Genomic DNA, 18,261 nt, shown 5'->3' with positions numbered 1-18,261 from the left:
TTATTGATGTTCTGTGCCTTGCTTTTTTGATGGTTTCCTTTAATGATCTTGTCTTTTTCCTCTTTCTTACATATTTAAGCATTGTGACCGCAGACTGCTTTGTGAAGGGCTACACCCCTGTTTTTAAAGGATACAAATGCCCCTCATATCATTCAGCCCATTTGTATCATTCACATCACATCATTCATCACAAGACTAAACCATTTGACGCAGAAGAGCAAGATAAAATAGGGAATACTGACCTTTCCGAAAGATATTCAAATCTACAGTTGAAATGGTGTTACTGCGTGAGGGCGGCATTCCTGCTGTAGGGATGCAATAACTACTATCAGTATCTGAAGCGGTGCGACTAATGCTACATGTTTCCACAGGAGATCGATCTGCAGCGTGGTGAGGTTTTGGTGGCCGAGGTGGAGGAATATCTGGAATAGTCTCCAGTTTTGAAGTCTGAGACAACGTTCCCTCTGGAAAAGTTCGTGGAATCTGGTAAGTACCTCCTGGTGTGGGGGGAATGTCATAGCTAATGGAGATGTGTCTCATCTGTGCGTCCAATGAAGATGTTGCTGATGGGGTATTGAAAACGTGTTGCTCTCCTTCTGCATCAGTCCCAGATGGAGACGCTGCCTTCGGTAAAACATCCTGTGAGTAACTCCTAGGCAGGTTATAAAGGCTGCAGTCTGCCAGCGTCAGTCCACTACGAGAAGGCGGAGAGTCATAGACACCTTGCTGCTGAAAAAAGCCATTCACAGCATGCTTGCTCGCTGACGGAGCAGGATTTTTGTGGGAGGGCACGTTATCATTGCAGTCTGTTTCAGAAGAGCTGGATTTTGCTGAGTCAGCATGAGATCTACACATGAGATTGTAAGATTAAAATGCTGATGAACATATAAAGAAAAATAAGCATTACAAATAATAAGCACAACATTTAAAACATAACCAACTGAAAAGTCTAGCAGTCTCTTCCAATTTTTGTATTTCTTTATTTTTAAATGAAATACAGGATCTCAATTATTAAACAAACAGTACTACTGAAGAAGGTTCATAAGTAACTAGGTACATACAAATCCATGCATGTGAAACAGATAAAACAAGTTGATGTTTCATAAAGCAAGTCATTTCCAGGAACGCAATTTGGAGCGGAGTTTGTTTGGGGGCTGGGGAATTTTTTTTTTTTTCAACCCATGCTGCAAACTAGTAGCACTTTGATGGTACTGTTAAAGGTAAAAATACACTATTTCCTTGGATTTACAGTACTTACTAGTTTTAATCAGTGTTAAAAAAAAATGTTAGAGGAAAAAATACAACTGTTTGTAACACCCGTAAGTGCATGCCTGAAGTTATCTACTAACCATATAAAACAGACTTGAAATACATAAAGGAGAGAGAAATAACAGATAAGAACAGAAATAAGAGGAAGATAACATGCTCTTTGGGGAAAAAAAAAATCCATAGGATGGATGTGCAACACAGTGCTTTTGTCTTGAATGCAAGTCAAGACAGTGTTAGATAAAATGGCACAGTAGTTTAACTTAGATTTCTTTGGAAATTCCTTCTTTGATGAATAGCACTCATTATTACTGGTACTAACCAGTACCAGTAAACTCACATGGAAAGTAAACACATCACAATCTTTTTTTTTTTTTTTAAACCTCCCCAGTTATTTTGCTCCATGCAGAGAAATTCTGTTATCAGTCTGACTCCTTGCTTCAATGAAAGTCTAGGCAGTGGCAAAATACTAACACAGGTGCAGTTAATGCAGTCCACACACTTCTTCTTCAAGCATACTATGATATTTCCTATTTTCCTTACCACAGTACCATACCATTGTGTTAATTTATATATCTGTATGTAAGTATTTCCGCATGCGTGGGTATCAATGAATAGCTGCTATGCTACTCTTACTAAGCAACTGGACCATGCACCTTACAAAACTTCTGAGGAATAAAATACATTAAAAATCATGACTACCACAAGAAGCACATTTTCCCCTTATTTTAAGAGGCTCTCTACCTCAGACTGATCACAACCAGAATTTATTATTCAAATTTCAATTTGTCGATAAGATCGCAGAAAACTAACTTTCTTAAGGGACAGCTGGATTTATCTCCTGGGGTTCTAGTAACCTGAGGAGAAGGGAATCCAGTTTAGCTATTCATTTAGGTTTCTTCTGCAGTCATTGGAGAAATGGAGACTGTGTGAAACACAATCCATTCTTCTTAGATATCTATCTAAACCCGATGAATCACTCTCAAAGTGCCTCTCTGCCAGCCATCAAGGGAACCGACATGATTAGCTTAAACTGGACATCTGCAGTCAAGCAAAGTGTCATTCACCTGACTGACTGGTTTTTGTTCTGTTTAATAGCAGAGATACAATCTTCCATCAGTCCCAGCAGCTTATGAGAGTTATTCTCCAACTTCAATTATATAACCTTTTTCTATTAGCTTGTTCTTAGGGTTTTTTTTTGGTGTAGAGCTTTTTCATTAGAAAATGTACCTTAATTTTGCTGTGGTTACTATTTTAAACATTGATTTAAGTTCTGTCTCACTGGCCAGAATTGGTTTCCAGCTGACTCTCAACATCACTCTGCATTTAGTTTAATAGACCCCCCAAAAAGAAGAGAATGTATTAAGAATATCATTAAGTATTTCTCCTTGGCGCAACCAAGAAAGTGAAACTTCCTATATTCCTTAGGATGCTGACCATCAAAAACGTATCTCTTGTTTGCTAGCAGTTTACTTCCTTTGCCTCAGAGCTTCAAAAATTCAGTAATAAACCAGTGGCAGGTTAACACACTTGCAAAAAATAGAGCACGTGGGACTGAAGGAACTACATGAGGCTACAGAATGCATAATAAATTGTGAATATACTGCGCGACTAGTCACACTGAGCTTAGTCCCTGCTGCAGCCCTTGCTCTTTACTCAAAGGATTCACTCACGAGTTCCTCGCTTTCTAGATGTACTCTTCTAGCTCTGTGGTACTCATTCAGATCAAAGTCCCAGCAAAAGTCATGTGTGTTTTACATGAGCAAGCATGGCAAGGATTGTGATCTGTATTTTATATGCTATAAAAATAAAGTGGGCAGTCTAGAGAAGTTGGATGCTGACAATCAACTGTAGAACCAAAATTATTAGTTCCAGTTCACTAGGATATATTTTAAAATGAAAACATTTCCAAAGCTACAGAAATAAAATATAAACACTACATTTATCTTACAAAAACATGCAGAAGTATATAACAAAAGCTCAAAATGCAACAACAGCACACGTACGATGCCAGTGCTTAAGGATTACCCATCATACATAAGCAACAAATGCTATCATTTTGAAATTTAGCAGTTTTTCTGGGTCTAAGTGAGCGCTGCTTCTTCTTTCTTGACCGCAAACACTTGTGAAAACAGGAGGCTTTCAAAAACCATGACACATGAGGCAGCCAGGTCTGTCATTTGCTTAGCTGATGGCAGTAACTTACATTTCTCATTATTAAAGGGCATTTCTCATTTACTTTATATTTTTAAAAGTAATCTTTTGGAATCAACTTCATAGACTACTGAAGTAATTTTCAAAATATGAATGAGTCGTAACCAATTTGATTTTACAAGACCAAAAGTTTGAAGACAGTCTGACATGGGGGCCAAGAAAGCAGTTTATGCCAAAATGAAGACGGGCAATTCAGCCTCTAAAGTTTAACTACTTTTCTAAAGTCAGTATTAACTACTGATCATGATAAGAACACAATGTACAATTTAAAAAATCTACAATGCATAGCTGACTAACATTACCTCAATAAAATTTAGGTCAGTTCAGAGACAGACTTTACTTCCGCTTTTTTTTAAAAAAGGATTTCAGACGCAGGATGCTTAATGACTTTGGCACTTAAGTGCAGTAAATTAAGAAAGTTACCTGAAATTTTTTATTTTTCCCATACACTTCAGAATAGCTCAACAGCAACAAAAAAAAAAATCAATTGGCTTAAATATTCCATTAACAATTGGCTATTAAGGTAAGTTGTTTTTTTTACATCTCAGTTTAAAATAATGTCAGCACAGCCTGCTGACCTACAAGGACTGGACATTAAAATGCACAGAGAAGAGAACTGAGGCAAGGGGAGCCCAGTAAAAAGTACTAAAAACTACTTGATAGAGACCCAGGAAAAAAGTTTTAAAAGTGTTTTAGGCTGAGGGGTAATCATCCCATTTTTTAATATGCTGTATTTCGTCTGGCCTGACCAGTCATAGTTTCAAGCTGATTCTTTTCCCACCTGCAGGAATCGATACGATCGATTAAACAGAACACTATGAACAAGGTGGCAGCAAAACTGGTCTTGTGTGCCAGCAATCTGGGACAGAAACAGCAAGCATAGTAAAAATGTGGATAGATAAATAAATAAATAATAAGCTAGCTCTATTTCCAGAAACTGGAAGCCAAAGTTACATAGTTTTTCTGTTAAAACTCACAGAACACCATGCAAGATGCATCTCAAACAAACAATATTTTCAGGCAAGTTAATGGCTCTGTGATTAACTTCTCACACACACTCCAAGAATGGCTACCGTTCACTCACTGCAGTGGCATCTTTTTACTTTCAAAATCTTCTAATAGCAGGTATTCCTGCCCTTCTTCCGAGAGAAAGGGTGACCCTTGGCTGGTTCATAAACACAGGAAAGATGAGGAAGACAGCGTTTAGTATTTCAAGATACCTCTGAATGAGCCAGAATAATAAAATTTTTGGAAACAGTCTTTGGCTGTGTTTTCTTATTTAGGATCCAAATACAAGCCTTAAAATCTCACTAAATGCTACAGCTGAACAATGCTCTTTCTCAAGTCAACACTGACCAGAGTATAAAACTATTTAAGAAAAAATACAGCATGATTATTACAGCTGCAAGTGCTGCGTCCAAAATATTCATCATGACCATGCATTGGATGACACTGTAACGAAGCATTCTAAAATTATTTGTTAGTTCGGAAACATCGCAACTCCTAAAAATTTCAAAGAGGCAGCTCGGATACTTCGTCTGTGATTCACAGTTACCTGCCTCACTCGGAAAAGAACCTCAAAGTTTTTAAATAGAAACTGGTTCCCAGATTGTCTATAAAGTAACATGCAGAATTAGAACAGAAAATGTTCCCTCTGTGTATCGGCAACTTTAAAGTCTAAAGGGAAAACGTCACAGAAATAAACCATTCAAATAACACCACCTGCCTATCTAATTACAACTTTTAAGCTTTACGCTTTACACTAAGGAAAAAAGGTTGAATGAAACAGAGAAATTGTTCCAAGTCTGGAAATTAATAGGAAAATAATGCAGTTGTTTATTTTTTAATTCACCTGTAAGGATGTGGATAGGGGTAGTGCACAGAGTGCCCTCTAACTCATCATCTTAGTAACATGCTATGCAGGTACACAAAACTGACTCCACAGGAAAAGGTCTATATCCTCTATACTCCTGCCCAAATTCAGCAGAATACCTACTGTACCAGCCATGAAACATAAGCAGTCCTTTCAGCTGCAGCTGAAACTCCAGCGTAACTATTATTCTGAATTTTCATTATTACAGCCTTCTTAATAAAAGGACATAGCTATTTAGTGAATTTAGTTAATATAATACACTAAGCTTATGTAATTTCCAAGTAATCACAAGGCCAATGTTTCACTGTCTTCAAATATTCCTATAAAAACATCATTTATTTAAACCATCTGTACACTCCCAAAGACTTTGTTCAGTTTTTTCTCGGTTCCCTCATCATTTTCTCTCCATCGGACCTTCTGCCTTCCCCAGCTCCCAAATACCTTCTCTCCTGTGTCACTGGTGTCTTCCTCAAGAAATTTTGCAGGTTTTTCATGGACTCTATTCCTTGCCGTGTTTTGTGCCCCCTTTTATGGTCTCCTCAAACTTTACTCCCTTTACGTAACCCACATGTCACACAGTGGTGGAAGTCAGGTCAGAAAGTCAATTACACACCCCAACCCTAAGCATTCCTAAAAACACACTTCATGTGGCGCTGTGAGGAACCCACTCTGTGCCCATCCCTCACAGAAGCAAACGGGCACTCGGACACATTTCTGATGAGCCAGGACGCTGAAATGAGAAGTCAAGATTTCTCTGCCAAGTCGTTCTGGAAACAATATCAAACTTTTTGATGGCTTTTGGCAAGAACGGTGATACACCTCTCAGGCACCATCAGCTTCTACACATCATTAAACACTGAAACATTTAACACTGAGGAAACAGACATTGGGTTTCCCTTTCTCTTGCAGTAGGCTTTGGGGCACGCAGCACTGCCCGTAACCTGCGCATTCCATACTCTAGGGGAACTGTAGGCTCATTCCTCCCTTTTGTAAGAAAGATTGTAAAGGGTGGATACTTTTCTGTCATGTAATCATCAGTAAACGGAGCAGGAAACTCCTCAGGCACAACAGAGCAAGACAGAAATGCCAAGGGAGCGAAGAGCACATGGCATAGGTAAAACTGGCAGAGCATCAAGGTGCTGATGAAGAAGGCACTACCGCTAAAAGGTATGGCCCTAAGGGAGTATGTGAAACACTCATGAAAATGCTTTCAAAGGAAGCTCTCCTCAGCCATCCATGTACCTGTCTTCAATCAGAAAAAGAATATGACATTTTGTTTATTTTTCTGGAAATACCCCAGCCAATTTTATTTTAAATTACTGCAGAAAAGAAGCTTGCCAGAGAGTTTTATAAGGTTCTCCCATAGAATACTCAAGGTTGGAAGGGACCTCTGGATATTATCTGGTCCAGCTCTTCCAATACCTCTAAGCAAAGCCAACTTCAAAGTCAGGTGAGGCTCCTGAGGAGCTTGTCCAGTCAAGTTTGTTTGCAGTTGGGTTTGCTTTTTTTTTGTTTTTTTTTTTTGTTTTTTTCAAATCTCAGAGGACGGAAGTTCCACTAAGTCCCTGGGCAGCCTGCTGCAGGGATGGCCACCATGATCTGTTCTGAAAAACCATAGCAATATTTCCCAGGTAGCTACAATAAATATCACATCCTCCTATGCAGGAGGTACTGTACATCTATTTAAGTTAGAAGCAGCAGTTGGAGAAATAAATATACATTTAATTCAGTAGAAATTCTCAATTCTTTCCTTAAAATTTCCTATTGCATATTTCTCTGGAGAACCGACCATGTGGGTACTCTTTATTCAGTAAGAAAGAATGCTTATTTGAGCTTGGTTTTAAATATCTGCTTTTGGAAAAAGTTAAAAAACACACAGAAATTGAGTGGTTTAAGTCTCCTGCACTCTTAGTTATCATAAAGTAATTATCTTTTACTCTGGCTCATGAGTCTGAACCATGTTAGTAATAATCAACAAATACCATTTGAGGATTGCTGTATTCAGTGACGTGGTAAATTGGCAGATGACAGTGAGTATCAGCATGTTCTACTGAATCCCTTCCACAAAAGCTTTAACTGGCAAAACTGGGGCACCAAATACCAGAAGGGAGAAACACTAAATTTCTCCAGCTTTTTCTAGTCCTAGTCTGGACTAAACACACCAGATTGTGGCTAAAGAAAGGGTACTTCTCTGCTCTGTGCCACACATCAGTCCAAGCCAGAATGAAATGCTTGGATCATTGCATTTATCTGACACTTCATATTAGCAATTGCTGTCCACATTTTCGAAGAATGTAATATGGGTTCTAGTGCTGATCAAACAACATACTACCGCTGCAAAAAGGTCAAGCATAGAAAGAAAAGAAGCAAAAGTTACAGGCAGCTTCCCCCCACAGATTACATGCATCCAAATGTTTAATGACTCGGCAATAAAATAAGTGCTTTTAGCACATTCTTGGCCTGTAACATAAATAAGTGACTTTTTTTTCCCCTTAATAACGCTTACCTCATAGGTTCAGGTTTTTTACTTTGACAGTTTATTAGCAGTAGGTAGTCTTGAGGATCTTCTTGGCCAGAGGAAGACTCCAGTGGGGGGATGTTAATAAGCTGGTAAGGAGGAGGTAGGGAAGATTCTGCTTGCATGGAAGGTGGTGAAGTGTTGATGGGCAAGGGTAACTCAGCAGATGGTTGTAAAGAACTGACCGGTGGCTTCACAGCATCTGCAAACACAGAAGCAAAGCATTCTCTTTACAACGAAGAAATAGTCTTACAATGCTATAAAAAAAATTTATTAACAAAGGATGAGAAAAGTCAGGGTTTTTAATTGAAAACTTTAAAATAAGTGGATATGAGAACATCCGGATATTAACATTTGTTTCAGAGTATTTATGTATAAATATTTATAATATTTTTATACTTTTTCAAACTGTAATAAATTTCTTAAGTATGCCTTGGAAACAGAGGTTATGCCTTATTTAAAGACTTATTTAACCTGTTTTCTGGTCGCAGAAAGAACAAAGATGCTGACAGCTGCAGTAAGACAGCTAAGAACACAAATCTGTTGGTTTAATCAAGAGCAGACACAGGCCCATAGCTTATTAGTTGAATACGGTAACCTGAGTCAGCACTCGCACGTATTTATCCCTTTTTGACCAACGTCACTTCAACATTTAAGATTAGTCACCAGCCAAGAAGTGGCCTCTTCAATATCTGAAAAGCAACAGGAAAAGACACTGCTTTTGCAATGGAAGAACCCTCAGGACTATAAAAATAATGCAGAGGTACAACAGGTACCATGTTCCACTAAGACCTCTCATTACTTTCTCCAGTTTTTTAATTTAGTGCAATAAATGAAGTAGTTGTGGTTTGTTGTTGTTTGGTTTGGGGTTTTTTTGGGGAGTGAGGGGGAGAAGTGTTGTTGGTCGGTTTTTAAATAACTTTGTTTTTGTAATTCTTATCCACGTCCCATTCATGTATATTCTAGAGTAACTTCTCTTTTCCTTTGAAACACATGTATCCCGACTATTAAATTACCTGGGAGACTGGAAAATATTGACACTGTCAAACATTAAACAATCATTTAACTTTTTCATTGTTTTAATAATACATTGACTAAGAACAACATAATTAAGCAAGTTGTTGCTCAGTTCTCAAGGCTCCCTTGTACTTGCAACTCTGTACATTGCAGTTTGCACATCTCAAGAATGGACGCTGATTATTAGCATTGTTTAAATGAACATATTATTATCCAACGCAGACAGCTCCTGTCAGGCTTACAGGGCAGCTACGCACTACAAAGTAACTTCATCCAGCCTCTGCTTCCCCGCACTATCCTGGGAAGAACCAGACGAGCAGACCAGAACACAGCCCTCCTGCTTCCAGTTCTGTGTACACTGGGTACAAGTGATTTAGATGTGGAAATAGGAACAGCACTACTTGCTTTGAACTCCCATGGCACTTACACAGGCTCAGAAATTAAATCCCACCACACCCATGTGGGTGGAAGAAGGCTAGGTGTATGAAAATTCCTCAACTCAACCTACCTGAAAAGGTAGGATAACCTAAAAAAAAAAGTTTTTATAAAAGGTTGTGCCTGACCTATCCATCAAACTAGTTAGCAGAACAAAGGCAAGGCCAGACTGCACCCAGTGATCACGCACACAAAACCAAAATGGTTTCTTTACTACATGCTAAATATTAAAATATGAACCATTTTCTACTATTTAGGAATTTCAAGAGCTTTGAAGGAGCCTGCTTGAGGTACCTACTGATATTTCTTCATTTCCCTAATGCTGGAGTTCAATAGCAGGAACAGAGAAGTCCCTGAATGGACCTACTAGGCATGTATTTCTTGCTCCTGGAAAAAAGGTAGTGGGAAAAAGGACAAGTAATTCTCTGTCCTATCCCCTCCAAAACTGAGGAATGCAAATAAATTTATGCACAAGTAAGAGCACAGAAGAAAAGGTTTCCTGCCAGATAAACTCTCATTCTTTGGCCACACTTACAGACCAGATCCTCAAGGGGTTCGGTGTACCACAATCCCCATCCCTGTTCCCTGTCCCTGACTACACACGACCTTCATGTCATTAGTTCTGCTTGATGCCAAGTTCACATAAGAGGAAAAAAAAGAAATTAAACAAGATGTCCCTGCAGCTTCCAGGGAAGACGGGTGTGTCAATTAGGTAGTCAGGAGAGCTCAACAGGTATACAGTCAGATGCTTGCCTACGTGAGGCTGACGCATTTAAACAAACCATGCACTAGCATTCCCAGGAAGAGTAACAAAACTCAAGGGCAACTTTCCAGGGAAAAAATAAAATCAAGAAAGAGGACCAATGTAGCCACCAAGTTTGGAGAAAGAGGGAGTAAGAAAAAAGTGTGTGTGTGAGAAAGAAAAGGAAGTTAAAGGCTGGGTGTAACTTGTAATTGGTGAAAGGAGGCAAGGTGGTGAAGACCATGAGGGTAAATATACTGGCTCAGATCTGCGGTCTCTGAAGGCCAGATGCCATCTCCAATGATGGCCTGTCGCAGCCAGACCCAGCACAAGCAGCAGGGAAAGCCTGCCACACTGCTTCCAGCTTCTGGGGCTCTACAGCTTTGGGGCACCCCAGGGCAGAGGCTGCATCCACAGCCTATGCTGAGTTTTCTTTGAATTTGTCCTACCCCTTCCAAGTACATTTATATTTTTGACTTCCGCTACCATCCTGTGGCAGCGAGCTCCACACCTTACACATGGCACGAAAAAACACTTCATTTTAAATCTGCTGCCCGATAGTTTCACTTGACATCCTTCAACTCCCATCTTCAGAGAAACAGTGAACAATTGCCTCCTATTCGTAACCTCCATTCTCAACTTCATACAGCTTTGCCATAGCTTTACTGAGTTGGTGCTACTTATTTTTTCTTGGTACAGAAGCCATGTCATCGCAGATCTGGCTTCCCTTCACCCTCACCTTTCCTAGCCCTACTAATTCCTTCCTGAGAAGGGAAACTATTGCACTAAATGTGCAAAAAAAGTCATTGATTTACAAAGACATAACAATAATTCCTTCTGTTCGTATCCTAACCATTTACCTTTTGATTGTTACAGAGTATTAAAGGTGACACTGTCCAGAAGGTTCACGATCTTTTCTCTGAGCAAGGATTTGGGGCCCATTAATGTTAATGGATCATTATGGATCCTTGTGATGAGTTGCCTCATTTATTTTGACACAGATACCACTTGACAAAAGCCCCAATTCCTCCTACAGATCTGTTGTGGGGTTTTTTTCTGTGGTTTAGTTGGGGTTTTTTTTTGGTTGTGGGTTTTTTTTGGTTTGGTTTTTTTTTTTTTTTTTTTTTTCAGTGGATAGAGCATTAAACTATTAAAATACCAACTTTCTGATTGGAAATTCATCCTCATACAGGCATTTTGTACGTGTTAAATCACACATTAGCCTACGCTATTTAAAGAGCAAGTGAACTTAGTCTAAAGCACTTCACTGCTGGGCTACTTCTTATTTGCTTTAGCATTCAAGCTATTTCAAATTTGACTACGAAGAAAACAGCAATGTTAACGACTTTGATCACTGAGCAAATGAATGCTGTTTGCCTATCTGTACCCTCTCAAATATTCTTTTTAGCCACGTACTTTAGAAGCTGATATGAAGGAAAGAATTTCTCCCAGCAGCCTATTATGATTTCAAAGAGTACAATCATCCGCTTGCCCCACTTTGGGCCAGCAGATTTTTAGGGAAGGGGTCATCTGCACACCAAAGAGCACTGTAAGTCATTTGGTTTGTTCCCAGAGCTCAGATACTCGGACTGCTTTGAAATAACTAGGAGCTGGAAAAACATCCAGAATATTTAACATGCAAATGAGCGTAACAAGAATCCTATTTTGTTTTTATAATTCCTGCATTCAGTACAGCTAGAACAAGCAGCTTTCTCAAAACAGGGCAAGAGCTTTATCTTTTCTGAGTTGGTTTGTTAAGAGCAGCTACAGGCATCATCTTCGCCAGAATTTATATTTATTTTCCTCATAACCATTTTTGTATTTGCCTCCCTAATAAAACAATCATAAAATTAATGAGGGAAAAACAAGAACAAGAATAAATAAAAGGCTTCCCTCTCTTCCTTCTTAACTATACAAAACTTCTTTATTCCACATATTCCTATATCTGCGCTTTATGAACAATCTAGAAGACCTGAGTGCGGGAGTTTGCATTTAGGATTGTTTTTGTGTTTTGTTTTTTTTAAATACGAGAAAAAATTAAATTGTTTTCTCCATTATGATATAGTCTCTTAATATTCTAATTATGTAAATACTTGAAATGTTCTCATAGCGAATAAAACACAGAAGCCTCATTACAGCAAGCATTCTTTAAATGTCAAAACTGCAATCAAAGTAAGAAAATGCATTCTTTGCAGATGGTAGGTAGGAGGACTAAAATAGAAATGGGACTTTCCCACTGTAACAGTGAATCAGCAGCAAATATGCAATTGCATGAGTTTATTATTCTTCTGAGATGCTTGATTCAATCCATTTACTATGATGCAGATGTTATCATTAAAACAACCAATGGCCAACAAAATATGAGAGCAATAACCTTGAACAAAAACTTACGGGTACAACAGTGGGAGCCATAATAAAAAAAAAAAGACTTCACATTAATCTTTAAAACAACCTTTTAAAAAAAATAATAATAATAAAGTCTGTTAAGTCATTATCTGTGCTGCTTAATGTAATGAGATACATCCTGAAATACACTGCTGGAGTTTCCTCTACTGTCAGCTTCTACATGGTCTCAAGTGAAAGATCCTGGAAACAAACGGCCACATGTGTGCATGTGCACACACAGAGTGCAAGCACGTGCACGCTGACGGGCACAGACAAACGAGCGCTTACTCTGTTCGCATACTTAATTCAATAGATGTGAGCCAGATGCAGCCCACAAGATGCATGCACATGCTAGTCTGGGTTTGGTTTTCAGCACAAGTTATTAGCTTACAATCAATATGAAATCTATGCAGTGAGCCTCAATTCTGAACCTTTCTGCTATACCCATAGAAAATATTTTAAAATACTTTAATAAAAAGTTCATAGACTCATACAGTATTTAGGGTTGGAAGGGACCTTTAAAGGCCATCTAGTCAGGTTGCTCAGAGCCTCGTCCAACTTGGCCTTGAATGTTTCCAGGGACAGAGCATCCATCGCCTCATAGTTTCTGTGCATTTCACAAGTTTGCTTTCTTAGTTTAATATAATGTCAAAGTATCTCTCTTTTTCTGAAGATAAACTTGATGAACACTATTTAAAGAACACTAACGATGAATTCAGCAGTTGCTTGTTGTATGTTATGCTCAGGACAACACTGGCTCCTGCATTGGAACCAGAAACATGACTGTTCCAAGTTCCTATGACACGCTGAGATTTCCAGCTTGCAGAGCTCACATCTAAAATTTAGTACTTACTATCTGCAGTTCATATGTAATTTTAAGCTGCACTTTGGGTTACCCATCTAAAATTTGAAAATACCAACATCATTTCCACTCAGAATTTCTTCCCCCTCTCCACCTGCAATTTTATTTTGAAGACCATTAATTCAAAATGGGGGAAAAAAAGAAACATCTGTAGCTTGTTCTCTCCATCTTCAGCTGGTACGCAGGCTGGATGACGTAGGAAAATAATCAAGGAGTCCTGTTATAGACTAACTTCTGTAGGTGCTTGTGAAGAGAAACAGTGCAGCCCATTACATTAAAACATTTGGGGGTTTTGCCTCACTAAAAAGGCCCAGAGCTCTCCTCAGCAGAGCGGGCTGCTCTGGCCACATGGAGAGTTTACCCAGCCGGGGCTGCAGCACACTGTCTGAAACTGCAGGCACCGCTGCACGTCAGAGAGGTTTCCACGTATGGCCTCACAGCACCTCACGACTTGAGAACCAGCTATCTGTAGAACAGTTTACCAACCCCCCTCCTCTTGCAATCCCCTTCCAGCAACTCATCAGGTGATGTTAATGCCACAAAAGGTGTCCAAGCAGGAACCAGGGAAAATTAAGTTCATTACCTAGGCACATTAGATTCATTAGTTTATTTTTCCTCAAGGAGGAGCAGAATCACCTTCCATACGTATTTTTGTCACATGCAGCTGCCAGCTTAATGACCCCAAACACTTAAGATTAAGATTCTGACCCCACTCCTGATAGTAAATTACATCCTTTTAATATATGAACTTTTTCCTCATATACTTGTAAGGGAAGACATATTGTTGCAGATTTTGTGCTCTATTCATCATCATCTCACACAGCGACCCCATCCTTTAACCACATCATCTGAAGTCAAAGACATCTTAGCCTTCTCTTTCTCCTTTGGATAATGGTCAAGGATTATCTCAAATTTGCCTCCCTTTACTCAGCTCTTTAGTCATTAGCTACCATCTCTACCAAACCTGCTATGCCAAGTCTCAGGTTCTTCTCTGATCCTGCTTCTTCTGATTTTATTATTCCTCTGCAGTTTTGCCAGATGAAATCTTGCAACTCTGACAGCCTCCTTCACAGTCTATCCTCACCTTCCTCTCAGCAATTCCACCCTCAAAAAAAAAAAACCAAACCAAAAACCACCACCATTTTTTTTACATCTCAGTGGCCACTATCTCCCACCTTTACTTCCCCAAAGCAACCAACCAAAAAAGCCTTGTGCCACTCTTCCCTCTAAACCTACTGCCTCACTTCTAAGAAAAGAGACCACAATCCTTACCCAGAGGGTCTCTCCTAATGCCTAACTCAGTCCTTTCATGTTATTCCTTACTTCACTCCAGGTCACCAGTCACTCATTCTCCCAGCACATCACCTTTGAGCTGACTTTCCTTCTAGTTAATCACATCCAAGAGATACAAAAAAAAATCTCAACTCGTCATTAAGCATATAATCTCTATGGTGCAACTTCGTTGCAAAAACTTTTTTTAAAAAGCTTATTACTCTGTCCTTGCACTTCTCTCTATGCTCCTCCAGACCCTCCCTTCCTTCACCTAAAGGCTCATTCTATTTCTCCTCATTTTTTAACCCTTTCATGACCAAGTTCTCTAATATTCATCATATGTTATTGACATGGTGATTTTGACTTGCCAAGTGTGCCAATCTCTATCATCCACTTGTTAAAGCTGTCCAAGAAGAATATTTTTTTTTTATTTCTTAGAGGAACACCCTTCATGCAGGAAGGGCACCCTAAACATCTGCAATGTCCACTATTTATTTCTGAAAGACCTCCTGAAAATTTCTTCTCAAAAATCCCAGTGTTCAAGAACACTCCAACAGCAGAAGCACTAAGATCACTTATCTGTCACAATGGTCAAAATCACCTTATTTGCTTTCACTTCTTCCCATGGCTTTGATGTCTCTTACTGCAGACAGTAAGTTCCTAGTGGCAGAGCCTGTTTTCTGCTCCACACTTGTGTTACAGGCAGCACAGGGGTATCCTGATCCTACAGACTGATCTCCACTACAGCGCAGCAGCAGTCATGCCCGACCACGCAGCATTAGAGAGAAAACAAGGACTCAGGATCAAAAATGGGGAATTACGTCCATCCTGCCAGTCACTGATATTACACCCAAGCTATGATCCACCTGCAGTGCATTTATTATCAGAACACAGTTTAGAAAAAAAAAAAAATGGTTATCTGAAAATAGTTTTATTCTTCAAAATGCAGAAGGCATGAGTGGCATACACCGGACAGCAGCTACCCGAACAGAAAAACTGCAAACTTTGAAAGCATGTGTGAAACAAGCTGTAGCTCTTTCAAAATACGGTCCTTATGATGACAGAAACTTTCTTCTACCCCATGTAATTATTTGTGTAAATGTAATCGTAGACTTCAACATCTAGTTCTTCCCTTTTCTCTTTTTCTTCTGCTTTACTTTGTTATATCTTCTGGTTTACTTTGTTATTGCTATCTTTATTCAAATGAATACATGCAAGTAACATGTTTGCATATAGTAAGATTATTTCCTCCTTCCCCTGCTCTGCCAAGCACGCAAGTCATGAAGTTACAGATGCATGGAGCTGGATCACGTATAAAACATTCATCACAGATGTCTACTGAATTCTAAGGAAGGGCTTTCACAGCCTGTGCTTAAATATCCTTAGAAGGCTTTTCTTTATCGTTACATCACTCACTGAGAAGAGAAACAAATTACTTTTCTCTTCAGATAACAACTGATCTATGTCCTGCTCATCACAGCTTTTTATACTTTGAAAGTCAGCTCTTCCCTCAGTATTTTCTTCCTGGGAGAAAAAAAAAAAATCCTTCAACTTTTCTCCTCATCTATCACTTCTAAAAATCCATTTCTTGTATTTCTACTGTTCCTTAAACATTTATCCTCATCCTTCTTGAAGCTCAGGCCACAGTATTTCAACTGAGGTCTCCACAGCACCAGGCAGAGAACAGTAATTTCCCACGTCCACTTAGTCTCTCCATTCAGAAACGTCTCTCACTGGAGTTCAAAGCGCACAAAACACAGGCAACATATATTTGCTTATAGTTACATTTTAACCTCTGAACAACCTATTATATTATGACCTTACAGAGAAAATATGGATGTTAAAAGTACAGTAAGAAACTCGGTGGTGAACTTAAAACCCATGCTCAAGTGTAGCTCCCCTCACCTTTGCACATGGATTTTAAAAAGAAAGATGCTACAGAAACAAATGTTTTACAGCTTCCATTTGAAAACAAGAAGCACTAGCTGAAGGAAACATAAAAAGTAACCATAGATTTCTTTACAAAAATAGAAAAATTATTTAGTTTATTTTAAAAAAAATATTTCCTTCCTGTTTCCACCTTGTTGTAAGTTTGAAGGACCTAAATTACGGTAAACCCTTCCTTAAAAGAAAGCCCTATTGAAAGTTATATAATATAATTATAACGTAATCATTACAGATTACACTATACTATGATGCAATCAGAAAGCTGGAGACTCAATGGCTTCTAAATATGTCTAAAGAACATAAATTTACCTACTCAGTCCAAATACAAATGTAACATTGCAGATCTCCAGAACGAACAGACTTCATGTGCATGAATCAGTTTCCAGTTGGAAGATCACAACAAAGCATTAGATAGATGGAAATTGCTGTAAATACTTATTTTTAAGAAAAGGAATAAAAGAAAACACAAACTTCACACCACAGAAATTTCTGAGTCTTCACTAAGTACGGAAGGAGCAGCTCAGACCTAGTCTGAAGTGACATTTTTTGGTCTCTCCACAGTTACGATTAACTCTTTCTCCCTCTTTATTCCCAATACCAGAACAACTCCATATTTGTTTTCTAATAGCACTAACCAACACCATCTGGTAATTTTCTTTGTAAATCCAAGGAAGCAATTGGACTGGGCTTCCAAATGAACAGCAGCCGGAACAACGGGGCAGCAGTGCCTCCAGTCCTTGATTGAGCAAAGGATGCCAATGACAGTCCTCCGGTAATAAGACCTTTAAACAGTCTGACAGGAGACATTTTGTCCAGCTTCAAAGAAAACTATCTTCCGCTTCCATAGGCTCAAGGGAATGTTGGTTATGCCCCATACAATCTCTTTTTGTTTATTTCCATGCTAAAATAGTAGTGCTTTTTTATTATCTGGGGTGAACTTCACTTATTCTTTAACTTCTCTGAATAAACTGTAGGTTAACACAAATTTTGTGAAGTAAGTTTATGGCTTGCTCTTCCATTAGCAGGAAGATTTATCTTGTAAAAACAAGAACTTTGCAATAAACAGACACTCAGCAACTCATTTTCCTTTTTTAATTCTTCCTCAATGCACTGCAAGACATTACTGAACTCATAAACCAGAGAGTACTGTCAGCTCTCAGTTACGTAAAGTAAAGGTGTTGGTATAATTCAGACAAAGCTAAAATGCCGAAGATGAAACACACAATGAGAGTATAATGGGGGTAAGCTACTGATACAACTCACTGAAGGAAAAACCAGTTCTGGTCAAAACAGCCAGTGAGGGCACAGTTAATTCTCTCTGCATTCACAGTATGTTTCATCTTCAGTACAACAGAAGATGTAACATCAACAGAAAATTAAGGACTAGCAATACACCAGCTCTCAGCAAGGAAAGGCCTCACGGCTTTGAGGGGACCCCTACCTCTCCGTTCCATGCAATGGGAACAGGCTCCTTTGCGCTCCCACATACACAAGAGCTGCCAGTTAAATGCACTTTCTCCTTACTTCCCAGATTCCTAGTTTGTCCCCAGAACCAATGACTTCTGAGCACCTCCTGCCCCCAGCTGCACTGGTGCACTCGTGTGTTAGCCACTGAAAAGCAACCCCCTGCCTACCTCTCTCCCGTACCTAACGGCTGCCTGGCAGACCGAACACTGAATCACATGGCAATCGCTCTTAGAAACGTGCTGTGGGTGGTCTTGGTTATGTTC

General features: G+C 39.1%; 1 protein-coding gene across 5 annotated transcripts in view; it reads right to left on the bottom strand.

Annotated features, from left to right (window-relative positions):
• The window catches only part of GAB1 (GRB2 associated binding protein 1), a 102,384-nt gene that overhangs the window by 23,410 nt on the left and 60,713 nt on the right, over positions 1-18,261 (bottom strand). For 4 of the 5 annotated variants that reach the window (XM_086746533.1, XM_086746535.1, XM_086746532.1 and 1 more), the window contains exons 3-4: positions 7,860-8,073; positions 243-847 (exon numbers count right to left, since the gene is read on the bottom strand). In XM_086746533.1, coding sequence (XP_086602659.1) covers positions 243-847; positions 7,860-8,073 — 819 coding nt within the window. Of the gene's footprint in view, positions 1-242; positions 848-4,564; positions 4,646-7,859; positions 8,074-18,261 lie in introns of all 5 variants that reach the window. The other variant, XM_086746536.1, reaches the window with a different exon arrangement.

This window comes from Chlamydotis macqueenii, chromosome 4 (genome assembly GCF_036417535.1).
Source record: "Chlamydotis macqueenii isolate bChlMac1 chromosome 4, bChlMac1.mat, whole genome shotgun sequence".
Lineage (NCBI taxonomy): Eukaryota > Metazoa > Chordata > Aves > Otidiformes > Otididae > Chlamydotis > Chlamydotis macqueenii.
Note: the sequence above shows the minus strand (reverse complement) of the source record. Positions and strands in the feature narration are given on the sequence as shown.